This window comes from Notamacropus eugenii, chromosome 5, assembly GCF_028372415.1.
Source record: "Notamacropus eugenii isolate mMacEug1 chromosome 5, mMacEug1.pri_v2, whole genome shotgun sequence".
In the NCBI taxonomy this organism is placed as follows: domain Eukaryota; kingdom Metazoa; phylum Chordata; class Mammalia; order Diprotodontia; family Macropodidae; genus Notamacropus; species Notamacropus eugenii.
The window spans coordinates 277776069-277795260 of NC_092876.1; the positions used below are offsets into that span (position 1 = coordinate 277776069).

The 19192-nt window shown below is 38.1% G+C and overlaps 1 protein-coding gene across 6 annotated transcripts in view; it reads right to left on the reverse strand.

Annotated features, from left to right (window-relative positions):
• Positions 1-1483: 1483 nt before the first annotated feature.
• Positions 1484-19192, reverse strand: part of ARHGEF12 (Rho guanine nucleotide exchange factor 12) — a 177136-nt gene continuing 159427 nt past the window's right edge. For all 6 annotated transcript variants that reach the window (XM_072612939.1, XM_072612935.1, XM_072612936.1 and 3 more), the window contains 12 exons: positions 18443-18543; positions 18120-18197; positions 16995-17070; positions 16015-16182; positions 15459-15546; positions 14833-14919; positions 14643-14722; positions 14068-14292; positions 8199-8687; positions 4327-4616; positions 2639-2708; positions 1484-1837 (listed from right to left, as the gene is read on the reverse strand). In XM_072612939.1, coding sequence (XP_072469040.1) covers positions 1827-1837; positions 2639-2708; positions 4327-4616; positions 8199-8687; positions 14068-14292; positions 14643-14722; positions 14833-14919; positions 15459-15546; positions 16015-16182; positions 16995-17070; positions 18120-18197; positions 18443-18543 — 1763 coding nt within the window. In that variant the 3' untranslated portion in view covers positions 1484-1826. The remainder of the gene's footprint in view (positions 1838-2638; positions 2709-4326; positions 4617-8198; positions 8688-14067; positions 14293-14642; positions 14723-14832; positions 14920-15458; positions 15547-16014; positions 16183-16994; positions 17071-18119; positions 18198-18442; positions 18544-19192) is intronic.

Consider the following 19192-nt stretch of genomic DNA (forward strand, 5'->3'; position numbering starts at 1 on the left):
CAGGCAAGGAACTTGATGCAGTCAGATGAGTTGGTTAAGTTGTAGCTTCATGATACTTGAAAACTAGGTGGGAATTCCTGCCATTTATGATGAGATAAACCGGATTTCTTTGAGAAAGCTAAGAAGGGGGTAAAAAATCACACACTGACCATTCACAGAAAGTGGAAGACACTACTGAAAGATGTGATGAAATGAATGCTTTGTAAAGGAACAGGATCTTGCAGATTTGGCACATGTTTTTAACTGGCAAAACCAAAGGGAAAAAAACCCCCAAAAAACCTCCAAAGCTTGTTTACCTGATGCACAAAAAATATTGTCCAAAGACTGTGACTAAAGATGTTTTCAAGTGACAGTTGTGAAACCCCTATCTCCGTAGGGTACTGCCAATGCTGCTATTAACCCTAATGCAGACAGTATCCAGAACTAGCCTGGAGAGTTCAGTGTATGTTCTGGTATTGATCTGCAGGTTTCAATGTGCAAGGTCAGCCTTGATCCCAGGATGGAATGGGCTACAGCAGTAAAAGCCAAAGGAAGTGCTTACAGAGCTGATGTGGGCAGTCCTGTCTTCTCCACTGCACTTCTTTCCATTCCAGCCTTGACTCTCTTTGCAATACGAATAGAGAGCATTTTGGCACAATCAGTGCAAAAATCAGAGTCAAACCTCCAGGTACTAAAAACTTACTGGCCTTATAATCAGCAGTACCCGTGGCTAATGAAGCCATGGTTCAGCTCAGTAGTGATTCAGTTTGACACATATGCTTTTCAGTCTCTCTACCCTTTTCTCCATCATATTCTCCCCGCTCCCCACCCCACCCCCCAGCCCCACTATTTCCCTCTCTCTGAAGCATTTCCATGTTTATTTTTTCTGCTCAAATTGCAGGGATAATTCATACAAGTGCCAAAGCCCTATGTATAATTGTAAAAATTAAACAATATCTAGGCTACTTTACAGTCAAGAAAATAAAACTTGGCTTCTCTTTTCCTTCTCAGATATGATTTGATGGAAGAGAAGAAAAGAAAAGTGAGTTGGGAAGGGGGCAGGAAAGAGAATAAATCAACTTTTAAGTGCCTGGCTATTTAGTGCATTAAGAATTTTTGTGACATGGGAGGTGACCTTTAGCTACAGAAGATGGATGCTTGCTCCACAGGTAGGAAGCTCATCTTCTATCTGACCCCTCTTAAATATAGTCATTCTGTACATGAAAACCATAGGGAAAGAGCCCTTCAAGAAGCAGTCTAGGGGCTAGCAAGGAGTGCTAAAATTCAGTCCAGTGAAACCAAAACACCCTAGTTCCCTCTAGCTTTCCTCAAACCACCCCAACCCCCAGGCCTAAATTGTGATTTCAGGAGCAGCTGATCCTTGGGCATACTAAATAAAAAGGGCTAAAACTCTTGCTATGCAATTAAAACAAAACCATAAAAGCAAAATTAAAATTAAAATGTGCTTTCAAAATGTGGAATGAAGTCAAATAAATACATCTGATTCTCTTTTTTCTTTTTTTTTAAATGTCTAAATACATTTTTTTTATATCCTACACCCAAAGCTCTGTACATTTGGTTTTTGTTCTGAAATCAAAATGAATTTCCAATAGTGAGGGGAAGAAGATGAGAGAATGGACACTCCCTCACTGACAGACAAGTGCAGCTGCCATACTGGGAAAAAATGATTCCCATTTTGAGCATACGGGGACATGGCTAGCACTCAGATGGTCCACAGGAAGATCCTCTGTCACACACTTTCTCCCAGTCCACCGTGGAGCCAGGATGTGGTGATACAAGGCCGAGGCTCAGAATCCAACCTTCAGCCACCAGTAAGAGCTGTGGCTTTAACTTTTATCTGGGAAAAAGCAAGACATAAGGAGAACAGAGTGAGTCAAGAGAAATGGTTCCCAGGAACTAAATAACAAGGATATTTCTTAATAACATGCATATTTCTATACAAACATACATAAGTATATGTGTGTGGGTATACACACACACACACACACAAACACACATATACATATAGGTATGGCTCTGAGGGCCTCTATCAGAAAGCAGAGATGTACTCTGATGTCATTGCAAAAGAAAGTCAATAAGACATAACTAAATCATATCATTATGTAATGAAGCTTGCTAGCAGGCCTGCACAACCTGTGGTCCGTGGGCTGGGATTTCAGGCAGTTTGCAAAAAATGTAGACAGTGTTTTCCTCTACATTTTTTGTGGGCCCCCTAAAATGGCAGGCCGCAAGTGGCCCATGAAACACAGGTTGTGCAGGCCTGTGCTACAGGAAAAATGTTGTCTTGGTAATGTGTTTTTGCTGAGCCAATTAACCTGAGGGAGATATGCTAAATAACATATTATGACATCTACATTGGGTAAAGATCTACACCAAATCATAGGGAAACCCCTTTTTTTTAAACTTGTTCCCATAAAGAACATAGAAATGCCATAAGAGACAAAAGAGACCCATTTTCTCTATCACCAGGAAATCAGAGAAGCATTAGTAAATCTTTCACTACTGTACTCATGATTTTCTAATTTACTATTTTCCTAATCCCTGGCTCTTGAAAAAGGTAAGGAGAAATGTAATGACACTAGAGCCGCTAACTGAAGAAAACTTATGATCCCATGGGAACATGCTGGTTTTCACATACCTGAGTGCTCCTCTGTGAGGGCTGATCCAGCCAGCCTTTGGCAAAGAGTCATGTAACTTTCCTCCACCTTCTGCAAAACACAACCCATATGATTTTCATCTGATTTCAGGGGTGAGGGGAGGGAAGATTAAGGGGAAATAAAGACTTTGATGCGATAACAGTACAAAACTGCTTTAGTATTTACTTATATTTCACTTATGTTCTTTCAAATAAGAACATTATCTTGTTTAGAAATTTTGCCTATGAAAAAGAACGACTTTCATTTCTCTTACAACCCAATGCTATGAATAATTTAGAAGACATACATAATAAAGATGTGTTAATGAGATAGTAAGAACAAGAGTTGGCAGGTGGACAGCCAGGTCATTCTTGGTGCCCCTACAAAGTCAGAAGAATGTCCTATAGCACACTGGGCTGAATCCCTGTGCCAAAAATTTTGAGAGAACATGGATAGAAGTTAAATAGGAAAGGAAGGAATGAATGAGTAATTATATGCATTATTGTTAGAGGGTACTCCTGAATCAATGAAATCACAGATCCATTTGAGTATGCAAAAAAGGAAAACCAAACATATAAGATCCCCACAAAGGTTTTTGGTAAGCTGCCTTATTAACTGTTTTATGTTGTATAACATGAGGTTCATCAGAATTAGTCTCCTTACAAATGAATTTCAGACATTTCATCAACCACAGGGCAATACTATGTAACACTGCATAATAACCAAGAAAATATATCCAAATGAAATCAAAATGTAGAAGTGAGAGAAGTTATGACTGACAATAGGCTAGAAACAGTCCTACCTTCTTCCCTTTTTCCTCCCATAGCTATTTATTCTGGTAAAAGTACAACCTACCTGTAATACATCTAGAATCTTTAGCATCTCTCCCTCTACCACAGACTAAGGTGGCAGATACTAAAATGTAATCCAATTCCTTAAAAAACAAGGGTTTTCAAGTCATTACTAATACCATAATACACCAAAAATCTCTTATCTTGTAGAAACAGTACAAAAAAAGGACAATGAGAAAATATACGGGATAAGGAGGTCAATTTAGCAAAATGGCAGTCTATTTATTCCTCTTATACTCTGCCCCTTTACTACTAGGAAAGAATCTCTCAACTTTTGATGAAGTTGGCCTCTAAAATCTAAGAGCACCAAGTGAACTTCTGTTCACTTTCAAAATTCTCCTTCGATGCTAGCACTGTCAAAGGAAAAGGTTTTTGGCTCGGTTTAAAAGCCATTAAAGCTTTTCTTCACCTACCATAAGACTCAGAAAACTACTACCACCACCACCACGTGTTACAAAACAAACAAGAGGCAACAGCAAGTTATGGCTTTTCCTGATCTAGATTTATAATAATACAGATACCACCTATCTTAGCATATTACTCAAATTTTCTCAAATTATCAGCCAAGAAAATCACATACATTCAGACCTGTTAACTTGTAAATACAACAAGAAAACACAGAGACACAGAAAAATGTTTCCCGTCCTTGTGATCTGACAGCCTGAGAAGCCTCACTACTTGTCCTCTCCATGGACAAGGAGAATGCACATATTCAGATTCTACCAGGTTTACTGACATCAGTGTTTCATTCTTTCTTTGCTTCCTTTCTGCAGCATTTGCCACTTGGAAGCAAGCATTAGGGATGCTGAAATAGGCTTTAAAAAAGCAGCAGTGGATACCTTTAAGTGTTCAAGGTCAGCCTCTATCTTCCGAATATACTGCATGATTTGGCTGTGTGAGTCTGAAGAGGAAGAGGGACTCTGAGCACTGAAGCCAGACTCCTCCCCAGGTCCCCAGTGCTGCTGGACTAGGAAATCAGGGATGAATGGAGAAACTCCCCCATCAGATTGGGGATCACGGAGAGGCTGCTGCTGGTGAGCCCAACCCACAGATGGGAGGCCTGAAGCCACTTCCTCCTCCGTAGAGCTCTCCTGCACAGTTTCAAAGCCATCGAGGATCAGAACATTTCCTGTTGATGGAGCAGAAGAACAAGTTACCACCACCAACAACAGCTGACAAGTCAGAGAGCAGATACTGGGCAAGAAATACATAAACAACCAAATACCCATATTTAACCATGCTGAGGCTAGTGCCGTGTAACAATCTGAGGTACAATTAGAATTTTAACATACTACAGATTCAGATGGCAGAGTAGAAGGATGGACCTGCTCTAGTTCTACCCCCACAGCACAAAAAATACCTGTAAAAAAATGGCTCTAAACAAATTCTAGAGCAGCAGAAGCCACAAAACGACACAGTGAAAGAGATTTCCAGCCCAAGACAGCCTATAAGGCCAACAGGGCCAGGCTCAGAGCAGAGAAAAGCCTAGCCTTGGCCACGTGATACAGCCCAGACAGGACTGGAGCAGTCTTCAGGGCACAGAATCACAGGCAACAGCTGTGGTTCCCAGAATTCTCAACCCACAAACACCAAAGATAGTTTCAAAGGTCAGTGAGAAAGCTCTTTCATCTGAGTAAGAGGGGAGCGCAGTCAGGCCCCAGCCCTGGTCCCAGCGTGGCAGTAGCCACTGCCACAGCAGCATCCACTTTTGGAGCCCTCAGTCTAAAGACCCTGGGGGAATCAAGTGGCTGATCTAGGTCTCAGCCCTGAGTGGCGGTCCTGTGGTGAGGAGCAGCACTGATGTGGTAGAGCTGGTGCCGGCTCTGGAGAGGAACCCTACTCACAGATCCTGGGCAGAAAAGAGTGTCTGTGGTTGCTCACAGATAACAGCGCAGGCCACAGCCAAGAGGAGTAAACTCCTTTCCCTTAATTGTACCACTTTGGAGGAACTGAGAACTTACAAGTACCTAGAATATACCCTCCACTTGACAAAGGACTCAAAAGTCAAGTAACTGGCTGAGAAAATGCCCCAAAAAAGAAAAAAACAAGGCTATAGAAGGTTACTTTCTTGGTGAAAAGGTATTTTCTTCCATCCTTTCGGTTGAGGAAGAACAAAGTATGCTTTAGAGCAGACCTAGAAAACAGATCCAGGAGAGACAATTTAAAAATTATGGGACTACCTGAAAGCCATGATCAAAAAACAGAGCCTAGACATCATCTTTCATGAAAATTATCAAGGAAAACTGCCCTGATAGTCTAGAATCAGAGAGTAAAATAAATATTGAAAAATCCACCAATGACCTCCTAAAAGAGATCCAAAAAGAAAAACTCCTAGGAATATTGTAGTCAAATTCCAGAGTTCTCGGGTCAAAGAGAAAATATTATAAGCAGTTAAAAAGAAACAATTCAAGTACTGTGGAAATATAATCAAGATAACACAGGATTTAATTTAGCAGCTTCCACACTAAGGGATGATATTCCAGAAGTCAAAGGAGAAAGGATTAAAACCAAGAATCACCTACCCAGCAAAACTGAGTATAATACTTAAGGGGAAAAAATGAAATTTCAATGAAATAGAGGACTTCTAAGCATTCTTGTTGAAAAGACTAAAGCTTAATAGAAAATTTGACTTTCAAATACAAGAATCAAGAGAAACATGAAAAGGTAAACAAGAAAGAGCAGCCTTAAGGAACTCATTAAAGTTGAACTGTTTACATTCCTATATGAAAAGATGTTATTTGTAACTCATGAGACCCTTTTCAGTATTAGGGTAGTTAGAGTATAGTGGAACAGAAAAGGAATGGGCAGCTTTCAGAGATCTGGTGTACAGTACTACATTTGCTCATTTAGGTCAGAACACTCACAAACACCAAGACTGGTTTGATGAAAATGATGGGGAAATTCAGAAGCTACTAAATGAAAAACAAGAACTCTACAGGATTTACCAGCAGGATAGTTCATCCACCTCTAAGAAGGCAGCATTTAATTCCATCAAAAGCAAAGTACAAGCAAAGCTTAGAGAGATGCAGGATTCCTGGCTCAGTAAAAAGGCAGATGAAATTGAGTTTTATGCTGATGATAACAATCCAAAGCGCTTTTATGATTCCCTGAAAGCTATTTATGGACCAAAAATGTATAGTGCATCACAACTACTCAGTGCTGATGAAGCCACATTGATTAGCAATAAGGACATGATCCTAGAGAGATGGGCTGAACACTTCCATAGTGTTCTCAACAGACCATCACCAATTAATGCTGAGGCCAACTGACCATTTACCTCAGGTTGAAGTCAACCCCTCCTGAGCTGAACTCCAACTGAAGAAGAGGTTTTGAGGGCCATTAGGCTCCTTTCATGTGGCAAAGCACCTGGTGCTGATTCTATTCCAGCTGAGATTTACAAGGTAGGGGGACCATTGTTCATACAAAAGCTGACTGAAATTTTCCAGGTTATATGGCAAGAGAAGGTTATCTCTCAGGAGGTCAAGGATGTCTCCATTGTCCACCTCTATAAGGGTAAAGGGAATAGATTGTCCTGTGACAATCACAGGGGGATCTCTCTCTCTTAGACACCGCTGGCAAAATTCTTGCTAGAGTCCTCCTTAATAGGCTGATTCTTCACCTGGAAGATGGTTATATATATATGTACCTGGGTAGGTATGTATGTGTATATTATATATGTATAGCTATATATATGTACATGGGTATATGTATATATACACACGCACACACACACACAGAGGGCACATGATAAGCTGAATATAAAGGGAGAATATCTAAAAAAAATAAAATTTATTGTTGAATGGAATGTACTAGGAGTAAGAGAAAGGGAGAGGTAGAATGTAGCAAATCATCTTACACAAAAGAGTGAAGAAAGGGCTTTTATAATGGAAGGGAAGAGGGCAGAGATGAAAGGAAATAATTGAGTCTCACTCTCATGGGATTTGGCTTAAGGAAGGAATAATACACACTCAACTGGATATGGAAATCTATTTTTCCCTACAGGAAGGCAAGGGGGAAGGGAACAGGAGAGGGAAGATAATAGAAGGGACAGCAAATTAGGGAAAGGGATAATTAGAAGCAAACACTATTGTGGGAGGACAGGTCAAGGGAGAGAACGGAATAAATGAAGGGCAGAGGGAAATGTGGTTAGTCTTTTATAACATAGCTATTATGGAAGTGCTTTCCATTGTTACACATGTATGCCCTATATTGAATTGCTTGTTTTCCCAATGAGGGTGGGGAGGGAGGGAGGGAGATAATATGGAACTCAAAGCTTTAAGAATGAATGTTAAAAATTGTTTTTGCATGTAACTGGAAATTAAGCTATACAGGTAATGGAGTACAGAAATCTATTTTGCCCTACTAGAAAATAGAGGGGAAGTGGGATGGAAGACAGATGGGTAATAGAAGGGAGGATGGACTGGAGGAATGGGTGAATGGGGTACATGCTGTCCTGGGGTGGGGAGTGGGGAGAGAGAGAGAGAAAATTTTGAATTCAAATTCTTGTGGAAGTGAATGTTAAGAACTGAAAAATAAATAAATCATATATTTTTAAAAAATACTACAGATTCCACACAAATTAAGAAAATAATTCAATACTTTTCAATCCAGCCTTCTTGGTACATGTATACCAAGATAATATCCTCCATTTCAGGTGAAGGAACAACATACTACCATCAGAACTGACAGAACTGGTTCATAATGAACTTGCCTGAGATCCGTAACTGAAGAGCTTCCTCTTCCTTTCTTTCTGTCCCATCACTTTCTGAAGGATTATCATCACTATGGGCTTCACGGGCATCAAAAAAGTGCTCTCCGCTATCATCAGCACCCCCTTCTAGTTCTGTGCTAGACAGCTCTGGGGTCATGATCATGTGGTCCATGACTAAAACATTACTTGCCCTGCTATCTTGAGATGCCAGTTCCATATAATCCTGTGGAACTGGGGATTCAACTGAAGTCCTTGGGCTGTAACATGCAGCAATTTCACCAGTTCTTATTTGGAGAGGCATCTGTCCTTCACCAGGTTGGCCAGTCTTATTATTTTCGGAGTGGTCTAGGACACTTTGGATTGCACCTGGACTTTCTACCTGTACCCCCTGAGAGGCTGTCCTAAACCTGAGGAAATGCTGCCAATCTTCATGAGTCCTCTTCTCCGTCAAACCTAGCTGCTGTACCAGCAACTGCTTCAATAGACCCACTAGAAGGAGAAAGGAAAAAAAAGGATATTTTTTAAAAATCAGGATTCAGTTGAGTGGCCAAGCTATTTCTAAATGCAAATCAATCAATAAGCATTTGTTAACATCTAATAAATCAGTTTCTAGTAACACAAGTGCCAAACGCTAAGGTCATTTTGTATATGTTTTAGCATTTAAAACACTGAAATAAATTGCCAAGTGCACCTATGATGCATTTAAGTTTGGTCTCAGAGTCAGCAGATATCATCTAGTTGCATTATGGTACTTTCAAGAACCTGATATGTGACCTGGGCAAGTTACCTAGATACTAGTGATTTAATTTCCTCTACTTTCTAGTTATACTGAGAAAATTAGGATTTTCAAATATATATATATATAATTGCAATATAATATTATAATATAATAATAATATATATGTAATTGTCTAGAGTTCCTAAAGCACAGGTCTTACCGGGCTCTTGCTCTGCTCTGCTCAATAAACTCTGGTGACTCCTTATTTCTTCTAAGATCAAAGGAAAACTTCCCTGTTATTTAAAGCCCTTGCTGGTTCCTCCTTATCTTTCCAAACCTAAAATTAATCCTCTTCATGAGCTCTGGTGTAGCCAAACTGACCTTCTTGCTGTTCTGTTCCTCACACATGACATTCCATTTTCCAGTTTTGTTTCTTTCTACAGATTGACCCTCCCATGCCTGGAATACAGGGCACTCCTTCCTTACCTCTGCTAGTTTCCTTCAAAGTTCAGTTCAGGGACCTCTTTCTCTCAGTTTTTTCCTAATGCCCCTGCTGTCAGTGCCTCCCCACCCTCACCCCCCATTAAATTCCATTTATTTTGCATAGACTTCTCTGTATCCATGTTTACTCCCTTATGGAATATAAGCTCCTTGAAGATGTGAACATTTCACTTATGTCTTAGTATGCCCAGTGCCTGGACAAATCTCTAGCACACAGCAATCAATTAACAGATGGTTGTTGGCAGAACAGTACAGGGTCTCAAAATGCTGAGGCCTCAATAACAGGGCTGTAACAACTCAAACAAATAATTTTAGTTAGAACCAAATTTTTCTAATTAACCAAATGAACTGTAGAAAGCATATTACAAAGATCTCATGTTGATGATCATCTTGATGATCTATTTTCTTCCATCGCATCTGAGCGCATCAATTGTAAGAAAGTTGGCAATACAATATAGAGTCAGCCTTAGTGCTTTTTAAAGTCTTGACTTAAAATTTAATATCTTCCTAGGTTACCTGGATACCTCAGGAAAAGACCAGTGCATGTGCATATAAGTCATTCTCACAACCATTAGCCAGCTCCCCCAAAAGACCATCCCCCTTCTGGACTTAATTCCTTCTGCTGAAAGCATCCAATCAACTGATACTGAGCAAGAGAGAGTGAGAAGGCAGTGACAATACTAAAGTTGAAAATCTCGATGTTGTTGCTTTCAATAGAAACTTCAGTTTTAGACATGCCAAGTTTAAGTTGCCCACAGTATATCCAGTTTGAAACATCCAAGAGCCAGATGGAGATGAACAGTAGCAGCTCAGGAAAAAGATGAGAGCTGGACAGATTTGGGAGTTATCTGCATCAAGACAATAATTACATCCTTGAAAGCTGATAAATGAGAGGACACATTCTTGGGATACACCCACAGTTAGGAGTTATGATATCAGAGATGGATCAGAAAAGGGGACTGAGGAGATAAGTAGGAGAAGAACTGAGAGAAAGTGGTAAGTGTCATGAAAATCCAGAGAAGAGAGAGTATGCAGAAGTGTGGTTAAATGTCAAATATTCCAGGGAGGTCAAGAAGGGTAAGAATTGAGAAAAAGCTATCAGCTTTGGCAAATAAGGATCACTGGAAATTTTAGAGAGAGAAGTTTTGGTTGAGAGTTGGGGCTTAAAGCAAGACTGCAAAAGGCTGAAAAGCATGGGAGAAGAGAGAAAGTGGAGGCAACAGCTATACCTCTATTCTAGGAGTATGGCTATGAAAGGGAGGCAAAATATAGATAGAAGGAGACGAAAAGATGCTAGGTTCTAGATGGGATTTTTTTATGTATTGTAACTATCAGGAAAGGAGCATTGAAGGGGGAGAAGGAGGTGGGGAGAGAGAGAGATAGATAGATATAGAGATAGAGAGACGGACAGACAGACAGACAATATGAATTTGATGGAAAAGACCAGAGGGGATGGGATCAAGGTCACTTGTAGAGGGGTTAGCTTTGGCTGGGAAAAAAGGATCATCTAATTTCAGAGACTAAAAAAAGATCTCTTAGCCAAGTCTGAGGCAAGGTTCTCAGCTGAGAGAGTTGACAAAGGGGTGCTGTGGGAGGCTTGAGAAGAGAAGTTTTGAACAGCCTCTGTGGAAAGAATGATAGAGAATCAATTAAGCAGGAGGAAAGCAATTATCTTGCTTAGGTGAGGAAACAATTGAAATTAGATAGCATAAATCTGTAGTGGACATAGTCTGCTTAGGTGCCAGATTTCCTCCAACTCCATTTAGAAGTATGTCAGCAGTAGCAGACAAGGCAAATGATGGGGGTAATCTGGGGTTTGGGTTTGTCAAGGCAAGAATATTTTTACACGTAAAAATATATTTAAAAGACACCCAGCAAAACTGTCTTAATATCAGGAGTGAAAATATTTGATTCTGACATTGAAATGAACTTCTAAAAAACACTAGTCATCACTTCATGCTAATCTGCAATGTGCAAAGAATATTTTAAATAAAGGACACCAAAGAAAATTTCTCATTAAACATATCCAAACTCAAAATACACAAGTTATTATTCTGCTCTTAAAAAAATAACCTAAGGATCTTCCTCAGATGTTAAGAAGAAAAATGAAAATGCTCCACAATTTTCTTTGGTTCTAGTAATTCAGTTAGTAGAATTAACCAAAGGACAATATTTTTCTGGGTTTTTTTTGAACATATGCAAGAGTTTGTTTTGTTTGACTGGGCGTATTTTTAAAAATTTCTATATCAGGCATGTTGCAAAAGAAAACACACAGAAAGACACACATACACATATGAAAAATAAAGTGCAAAAAAGAAGTAAAAAAAAAAAGTTTCCATCTGTACTCAGAGTCCATTAATTCTCTCTCTCTGGAGGTGGATAGCATTTTTCATCACGAGTCCTCTGAGACTGTCTTGGATCATCGTATTGCTGAGAACAGCTAAGTTATTCATAGTTGATCCTCATATAATATTGCTGTTACTATATAAAATGTTCTCCTTGTTCTTCTCACTTCACTTTGCATGAATTCATTTAAATCTTCCCAGGTTTTTCTGAAATTTCCCTGCTCATCATTTCTTAGAGCACAACAGTATTCCATCACAATTATAATCCTCAGCTTTTTCAGCTCTTCCCTAGTTGATGTGCATCCTCTCAATGTCCATTCTTGGCCGCCACAAAAAGAGCTGCCATAAATATTTTTGTACATGTAGGTCCCTTTTCCCTTTTTTATGATCTCTTTGGGATACAGACCTAATACCTAATAGTATTGCTAGATCAAAGGGCATGCAGTTTTATAGCCCTTTGGGTATAGTTCCTCTTCTCCAGAATGGTTGGATCACTTCACAGCTCCACTATCAGTGCATTAGCATCCCAATTTTTCAACATCCTCCCCAGCATTTGTCATTTTCCTTTTCTGACATTAGCCAATCTAATAGGTATGAGGTGGTACCTCAGAGTTGTTTTAATTTGCATTTCTCTAATCAACAGTGATTTAGAGCATTTTCTCATATAAATATTGACAGCTTTGATTTCTTCTTTGGCCACTTACCAATCAGGGAATGGTTCACATTTTTATAAATTTGGCCTATATTTGAGAAATACGGCCAAAGGATAAGTTTTGATGAGTTCTGGTAAAACTACATTATCAATGACAAAGGACATTTTCCTTAGTTTATTTTAAATAAAGAAATTAGTGTAAATTCTGAGCTGCAAAATGTATTTTGCTGTCATCTTTATAATGAGGAAGTTACCAGGTGTGTGTAACTATTCAGAAATTAGGTGAGAGGGAAAGGCTCAACAGAGATTTAAATGATTAATAGATTCTAAGTTCTGAGTTAATTTTCTGGGCCCTTCCCAGGTACTAATTCTCACTGTCTCCAAGGTCCACTCTCAGTACCCTGCTCTTCCACTCTTGAAACTCTTCTTCAGAGATTCCAGTTGCCCCCAAAGCTTCAGCTGTTACTCCTACATGGATGATTCCCAAGTTTAAAACCTCCAGACCTTTTTCTTCTACATACTCTAGTCCCACATCTCCAAAATCTTGGAAGACATTTTCACATGGATATGTTCCCACAACCTGAAGCTCAACGTCTAAAATATAACTCAAGCTTCCCTCTACCTTTGCTTGATGCTATTAACATTACTGTCATTCTTTCTATCATTCAAAGGTAAAACACTGATATCTTTTGATTCCTCCCCCTTCCTCCCCTCTACCTTGCCTTCACCTAGTCACCAAGTTCTACGGATTTTTCCCTTATAATACTGCTAAAAATCTTCATTTCCATCACTGCTACCATCCAAGTTCAAGCTTCTGACCTTGTATCTCATGTTCAATGGTTAGGCTGCTTCATCTTACCTACTAGTATCTCCACTTCTGGTCTTTACCTGCTCAAATCCATCTTGCACATTGCTACCAGTTTAATCTTCCTAAAATGCCACTGGTATGATATCATTTCCCTACTCAAACATCTTCTGTTGTTCCTCTCTATTTATGGTCTGGCCTCAACCTAATTTTTCCAATTTTATCTACCATACTTATTTGCATGGATCCGCTACTTTGGTCAGAATCATCTCCCAATTAAAGACTCATGCTTTTCTGCCTCCATGCCTGTCCATTTTTTAAGCCATTACACAAATTTTAATTATTCAATAATAACCTCCCCTATCACTTCATCCCATGGCAATCTCAAAACTTTTTAGTTGTCAATTGTCTCCACCATTTATCACATACTTGATATATACTGTCTCTTACTGCCAGGTTTTGCTTTTAAGTCATAATACATATATGTGTGTACACATGTACACACATGCATGTACATGCATGTGTATACACAATGCAACATACATGTGTGTATAAACTGACATAAGACTACATGATTTAGCATTAGAAGGAACTTTAGAGATGATTCAGCCTAACACTTTGATTTGGCAGATGAAGAAAGTGTGGCTCAGAGGAGCTATGAAGCCGAGGGTCATCCAGGCAGTAAGAGCAGAGCTAGGATCTAACTCTGAATTCAGTACTTTCAATTATACTATGGCACCTTAGCATTTCAACTAGACTGTTAACATCTCAGAGAGTAGGGATTTTCTCTTATTTTTATGGTACAATACTGTGCACAAAGTATATGAATGATTGACTGAATCACTTACAGTTCCTCAGTGCGTCCAATGCCCACCGCTCCTCAGAGATAGGGAAACGCGGCTCTGGGATGGTACTCTGATAGTCCATTTCAGGTTCTTTAGACATCTCTTCTGCTTGTTCCTTTTCCAACTGTCTTTCAGTCAGTAGATCACTGATTTCTGATTTCCCAGAGGTAATAGATGAAGGGGACTGAGGTTTTGACAATAAAGGAGTCTCTGCTCCCATGTGTTTTTCTGCTCAATATGGAATAAAAAGAGTGATGTTTATAAACGGTAGGGCTTCAAATACCAAAGTAATGCCTTCACATGTTCCTCAAATGAAAAAAGAAACGCTACACAATTTATGTTCGAGCATCTTAAACAGAAACTTAGCAAAAAGCAAAGAAAGCTATCCTTAGCAAAGATTATAATTCTCAACCTGAAGAATTCAAATGGAATTTCAACTGCACAGTCTATCCTGACAATCCTGCAATGTTAGATCAGGAGCCCAAATCTATGAACCATAGAGTTCCTCAAAGATTCCTTAAAAATTTAATAAGATACATTGATCATACTTTTCCTTGCGCTAATAGGAGTAAGTTCACCTGGACTTTGAAGACTAGAGGTAGAAACACCATGTGATTCCTCCTTCAGCTTTGAAGCTTCTTCTTCATCACGCTCCCCTCTACAGAAAGATAAAAAACATCTTTCATGACCATCATGTACCTAACATCACTGCACCAATATGTACAAAATACAAAATCATGGTAATCAAAAATCAAAGCAAAAACTCACTCGCAGTGGGGTGACTCTGGTAGCGAGATGGGCTTTGTGGACTGTTCCTTTACTGTTAGGGCCATCCTGCCAATCAAATCCTGCCAGCTGCAGAAAGTTCCAGCAAGTGGTTTAGGTAGGGGTGGGGGGGTGGCCCAGAGGAGGAGGAGGGAAAAGTAGAGAAAAAATAAGAAATGAGAAAAACTACATCCAACCCAACTTGAAAAAAGAAAGTAACTCTCAAATTCGCAAAGAAGCAATCTCTTATGTCAACAAAGTACAATGCCAGAGTCATATCTCAACAAGAAAACTAACAATAATGTAGTAATCTATTTAAAGGATTCACCAGAAACTTGGGACAATTTTTTAAAAAGAAAATTTATCAAGAGATTAAATTTAATAAGCTTGTAGTGGGTGTGGTGAACACAAGGACAACGAAACAAAACAATCTCTGCCCCAGAAGAGGATGAACGTCCCCCAAGACTGCAGAGGGTAAGACATTCAGTTTCTAGTCGGTGTTTTTGTAGTCCAACTAAATCTTATTAAACTTTAACTTAAACATTAAACTTATCAAATTTGTGAAACATTATGCTTTGAGTCTAATAGAAAATGTTAGGTAGAAAAATATAATTGGGACTGTCACTTACACTGCCTTTTCTGAAACTGTCTGTGCCACCAATTCATAAATTTGGGCTCCATTGTCTGACATAGAGATGACGAATAATGCTTTGTTATCTGGAAAAGAGAATGTTTTGGACCCCAAGGGAATGTTATTATTGTACTGATATTATTGAATTAAACATTATTACAGTATTGCATTCATTTCACATTGCATACGTGACTTTCCAACTTCAATGATTCTAAACTCTTAAGTGTTCATTTATTTTACCTAAGGCAAAAAAAGTTTACCACTTTTCATGTACATAATGACACATGTTAAGAAAACTCAGAGAATCTACATATCTCAAGTCTTTTATTATATATATATATACGTATATACATATACATATATATGGTGTATATATATGTATGTATATTACTGTTTCACCTTATAAATAGGAAACAAAGCTCATGAAGTTTCTTCAGGTTTACCCAAGGGCAAAATTTGATGTTCCTTTTCCTAACTAGACAACATGCTATTTCTAAAGTGACTTTATAATGAATCATAAAATTGTAGCTTTTTTACCTAGTGGAAGTACTTGCCTGTTGCAACTTGTCGAACCAACACAGTATTCAATTTGATTACAGGGCTGAATGTGTGTTTGCTATCTGCTGAAGATGCTAGAATTTTACTATGACACCTCAACACCAGTCTATCATCCTGCTTTTGTAACAATACAAGGATGTCCTCCAGCAGCAAGGTGTACAGATCTACAAAAGAGAAGGTACCACACATTCATACCCAACTTCCTGGGGGGAAAAAAGCAATATGATGATGTATGAGACCCAATAATCAGTTTGCTTCCTTATAAATGTCAATTAATAAATATTCAATGAGCAGCTATGCTAGGTACTAGGGACACAAAAATAGGCAAATGACAGTTACTGCCTTCAAGAAGCTCACAATCTAATGGGGGAGCTCACATTCTAATTTACTATTTCATTTAAGTCTCAAAACAACCAGTAAAGTCAGTAGTACAGGTTTTATTATCCCCACTTGAAAGAAGGAGAAAGATTAAATGATTTGCCCATAGTCAGTCATTAAGTGTTACAGGCTTCCTGACTCTGTGTCCAGAACTTCAAGTACTACGTCAAACTTCTCTTGCTTACAAATGAAATGCTCATAAATATTTTCTAAAATAGTAGTATTCAGGCAGAGCTAGAATCAGATCATAGCAAAGCCCACTGCTATATCCCTAAAATGATATTCATGGTAAATATTACATAAACGTTAGCTATTAGTTACGAGCTTCGCACACAGTGCCTGGTACATAGTAAGCATTATATAATACATCAAAAATAACCAAAACAAATAAGAAAAAAAGAAAAAAAAACACAAAACAGATCTTCACATTTACAACACATTCAAGGTAGCACTACAATTTGACATTACTTGAAAGCATGAAAAACAAGCCTCTTCTCCTCAAAGGAATTTCACCTTCCCCTCAATTCCATTTCCACAAGCTCTTTTCCCTAAGCAGAAAAAAGTGTAGAAAACAAATGAAAAAAGGCATCCAACCTACCAATAGTCTTATCTCTATTCACCTTCCATACTAATGGCCCTTCATGAATCATCTTCCTCTTTGTTAAATCCAAATTCTGTCAAAAATGAAAAAAGCAAACACAAATGACTTCCTGGAATTCAGAGTGAGATAATATTTTGCCCAAACTTGTACCTTCATCATTACTATCATCAGTGCAACAAGTATATTCATTATTTAAATTAGAACTATTCATATAGAACAGGCATTATTCTTCCTAAGTTCTCTGAACAGGGGATAAAATACAGAGATGGAGTAATTAACACAAAATGATACAAAGAAACTGAGATACCTAAGAAAAGCAATTGTAAGATATGTTTTCTTGATTCTATTATTACCATGAATTCAACTACTTTTTCAGCTTGACTCTCATCATTAGCCACTCACCAGATCCTGAATATATATGCTTGCACCCAATAAGGAGCATTGCTCATATTCAGTCTAAAAAGCCTAGATGACCAAGAGGCTTCAAATATTACCAGTTATTAGCATAAAAATCCTCTTTTTGTCATCCATTTAGCCACGAAAGGAAAGAGCATGAGGACAACAAAAAGAAGGTAAATGCATTAAAACATGCTTATCTGAACAAAGTTATACCACAGAATAAAGTCGGTTTTAAATACCTATTCAAGAGACCTACCCAAACTGTCTACATAGTATGGGCAGTATTTTTAATAAAATTATATCTTTAGGGATACTCAAAAGTAGTCATGAAGGAATTAGTATTTAGTTTAGATCAAGCCATCATCTAACACTACAATTATATAAGTTGAGCTTTTCTGTGCTTTAGAAGAACCTTAAGGAAGGACTATTAAAATATCTTGTTCAAATCAATAATCTGAGTAGGCCATTCAGTAAAGAGCACTCCCACAAAAACTACGGGACAACTTTTTTTTTAAAAAAAAACTCAATTAGAATTGGGATTCCTGAGTTTCTTGGAAATTTTTTCTGATATGCAAAAGAGTAGAGAGTACCATATAAACACTCCTCTGAATTAGCGACCATCACAATATATGGTAGTAAATTCCAACAAAGCTTGGTTACCTCTTAACTCCCCTGTAAAACTGAACGCTATGAAAACTATTAAGACCGTTAGACCTCTCTCACCCTGAGCTCTTCAACATTCGGATACTCTGACAGCTTCAAGTTAGATGTATCAAGGCGGCGCTGATAATCTTCTAAACGCTGGAATGAGACAACATGAAGCCAGAGTTATTACTTTGATGAAAGTGATGCTCAAATAAGACCGTGACCTGCTGCTAGACCAGGGTACAATGACCTTGGTATATCAGTTACAGAAACAAAGTCTTTCGCTCTAATTTTCTAATAACTAAAATAGCTCGTATTTCAGGGATATGTTTCTTTTTTTACCAGACTTTACCTTTCCCTCCACTTGATGCCTTTACAGGTAGGTGTTTTTTGCTCTTTACCTGCTTATTCTCTGCCTCCTTGACAGCTTGATTCACATAATTTAGGATTTGACGACAGTGATCTGCTGCTTTCTTCACCTTTTCTCTTTCTGTTGGCCGTTCTGAAATTGGGCAAGATAGAAAAAAAGCAAAAAGGTGGAAATTTGAAGAGAAGATGAAAAATGGAATTTTTCATCAATGGAATTGAAATAGATTTCTATCTATTAAATCAATTCTCCAATGCTTTTTTTCTGTTCAGTTGAAAAATAATTTTTAAGTTCAAAAATATCATGACAGTTTCAGTCAAAATCAAGTTACTATACAGGTTTGAAAACATTTTGCTTGGCAGTAAAGCTATAAAAACAGCACAACAAAAGACTTCTGCTAACACTATTTTAAAAAATAAAGAGTCAGGGTGTAGAGCTCCATATATAAGGAACCATACTTATTTTAAGATACAATTGTTTGAAGAGTACTATGAATCCAAATAATTCCATAAAAAGTATTTCAATGAATGTGTCAATGAATATGAAATCAGATTTAAAAAGAGAAAAAAAGTGGTCTACAAAATCCACATCATTAAAAAAAAAGTTCAGCGAAAAAGTATCAAGGTTATAATTCCCCAGGCAGTTATAATCCAGTCACATTGTACAAATATAGTAAAAGCATAACATTTAATGGCATTTTTAGTAAGACAAAATCCTATTTATACAATAAGGAGTAAGCTCTTGTTTTAAGGAAGAAGTATAATTTTCAATTTCCTTATTTGGA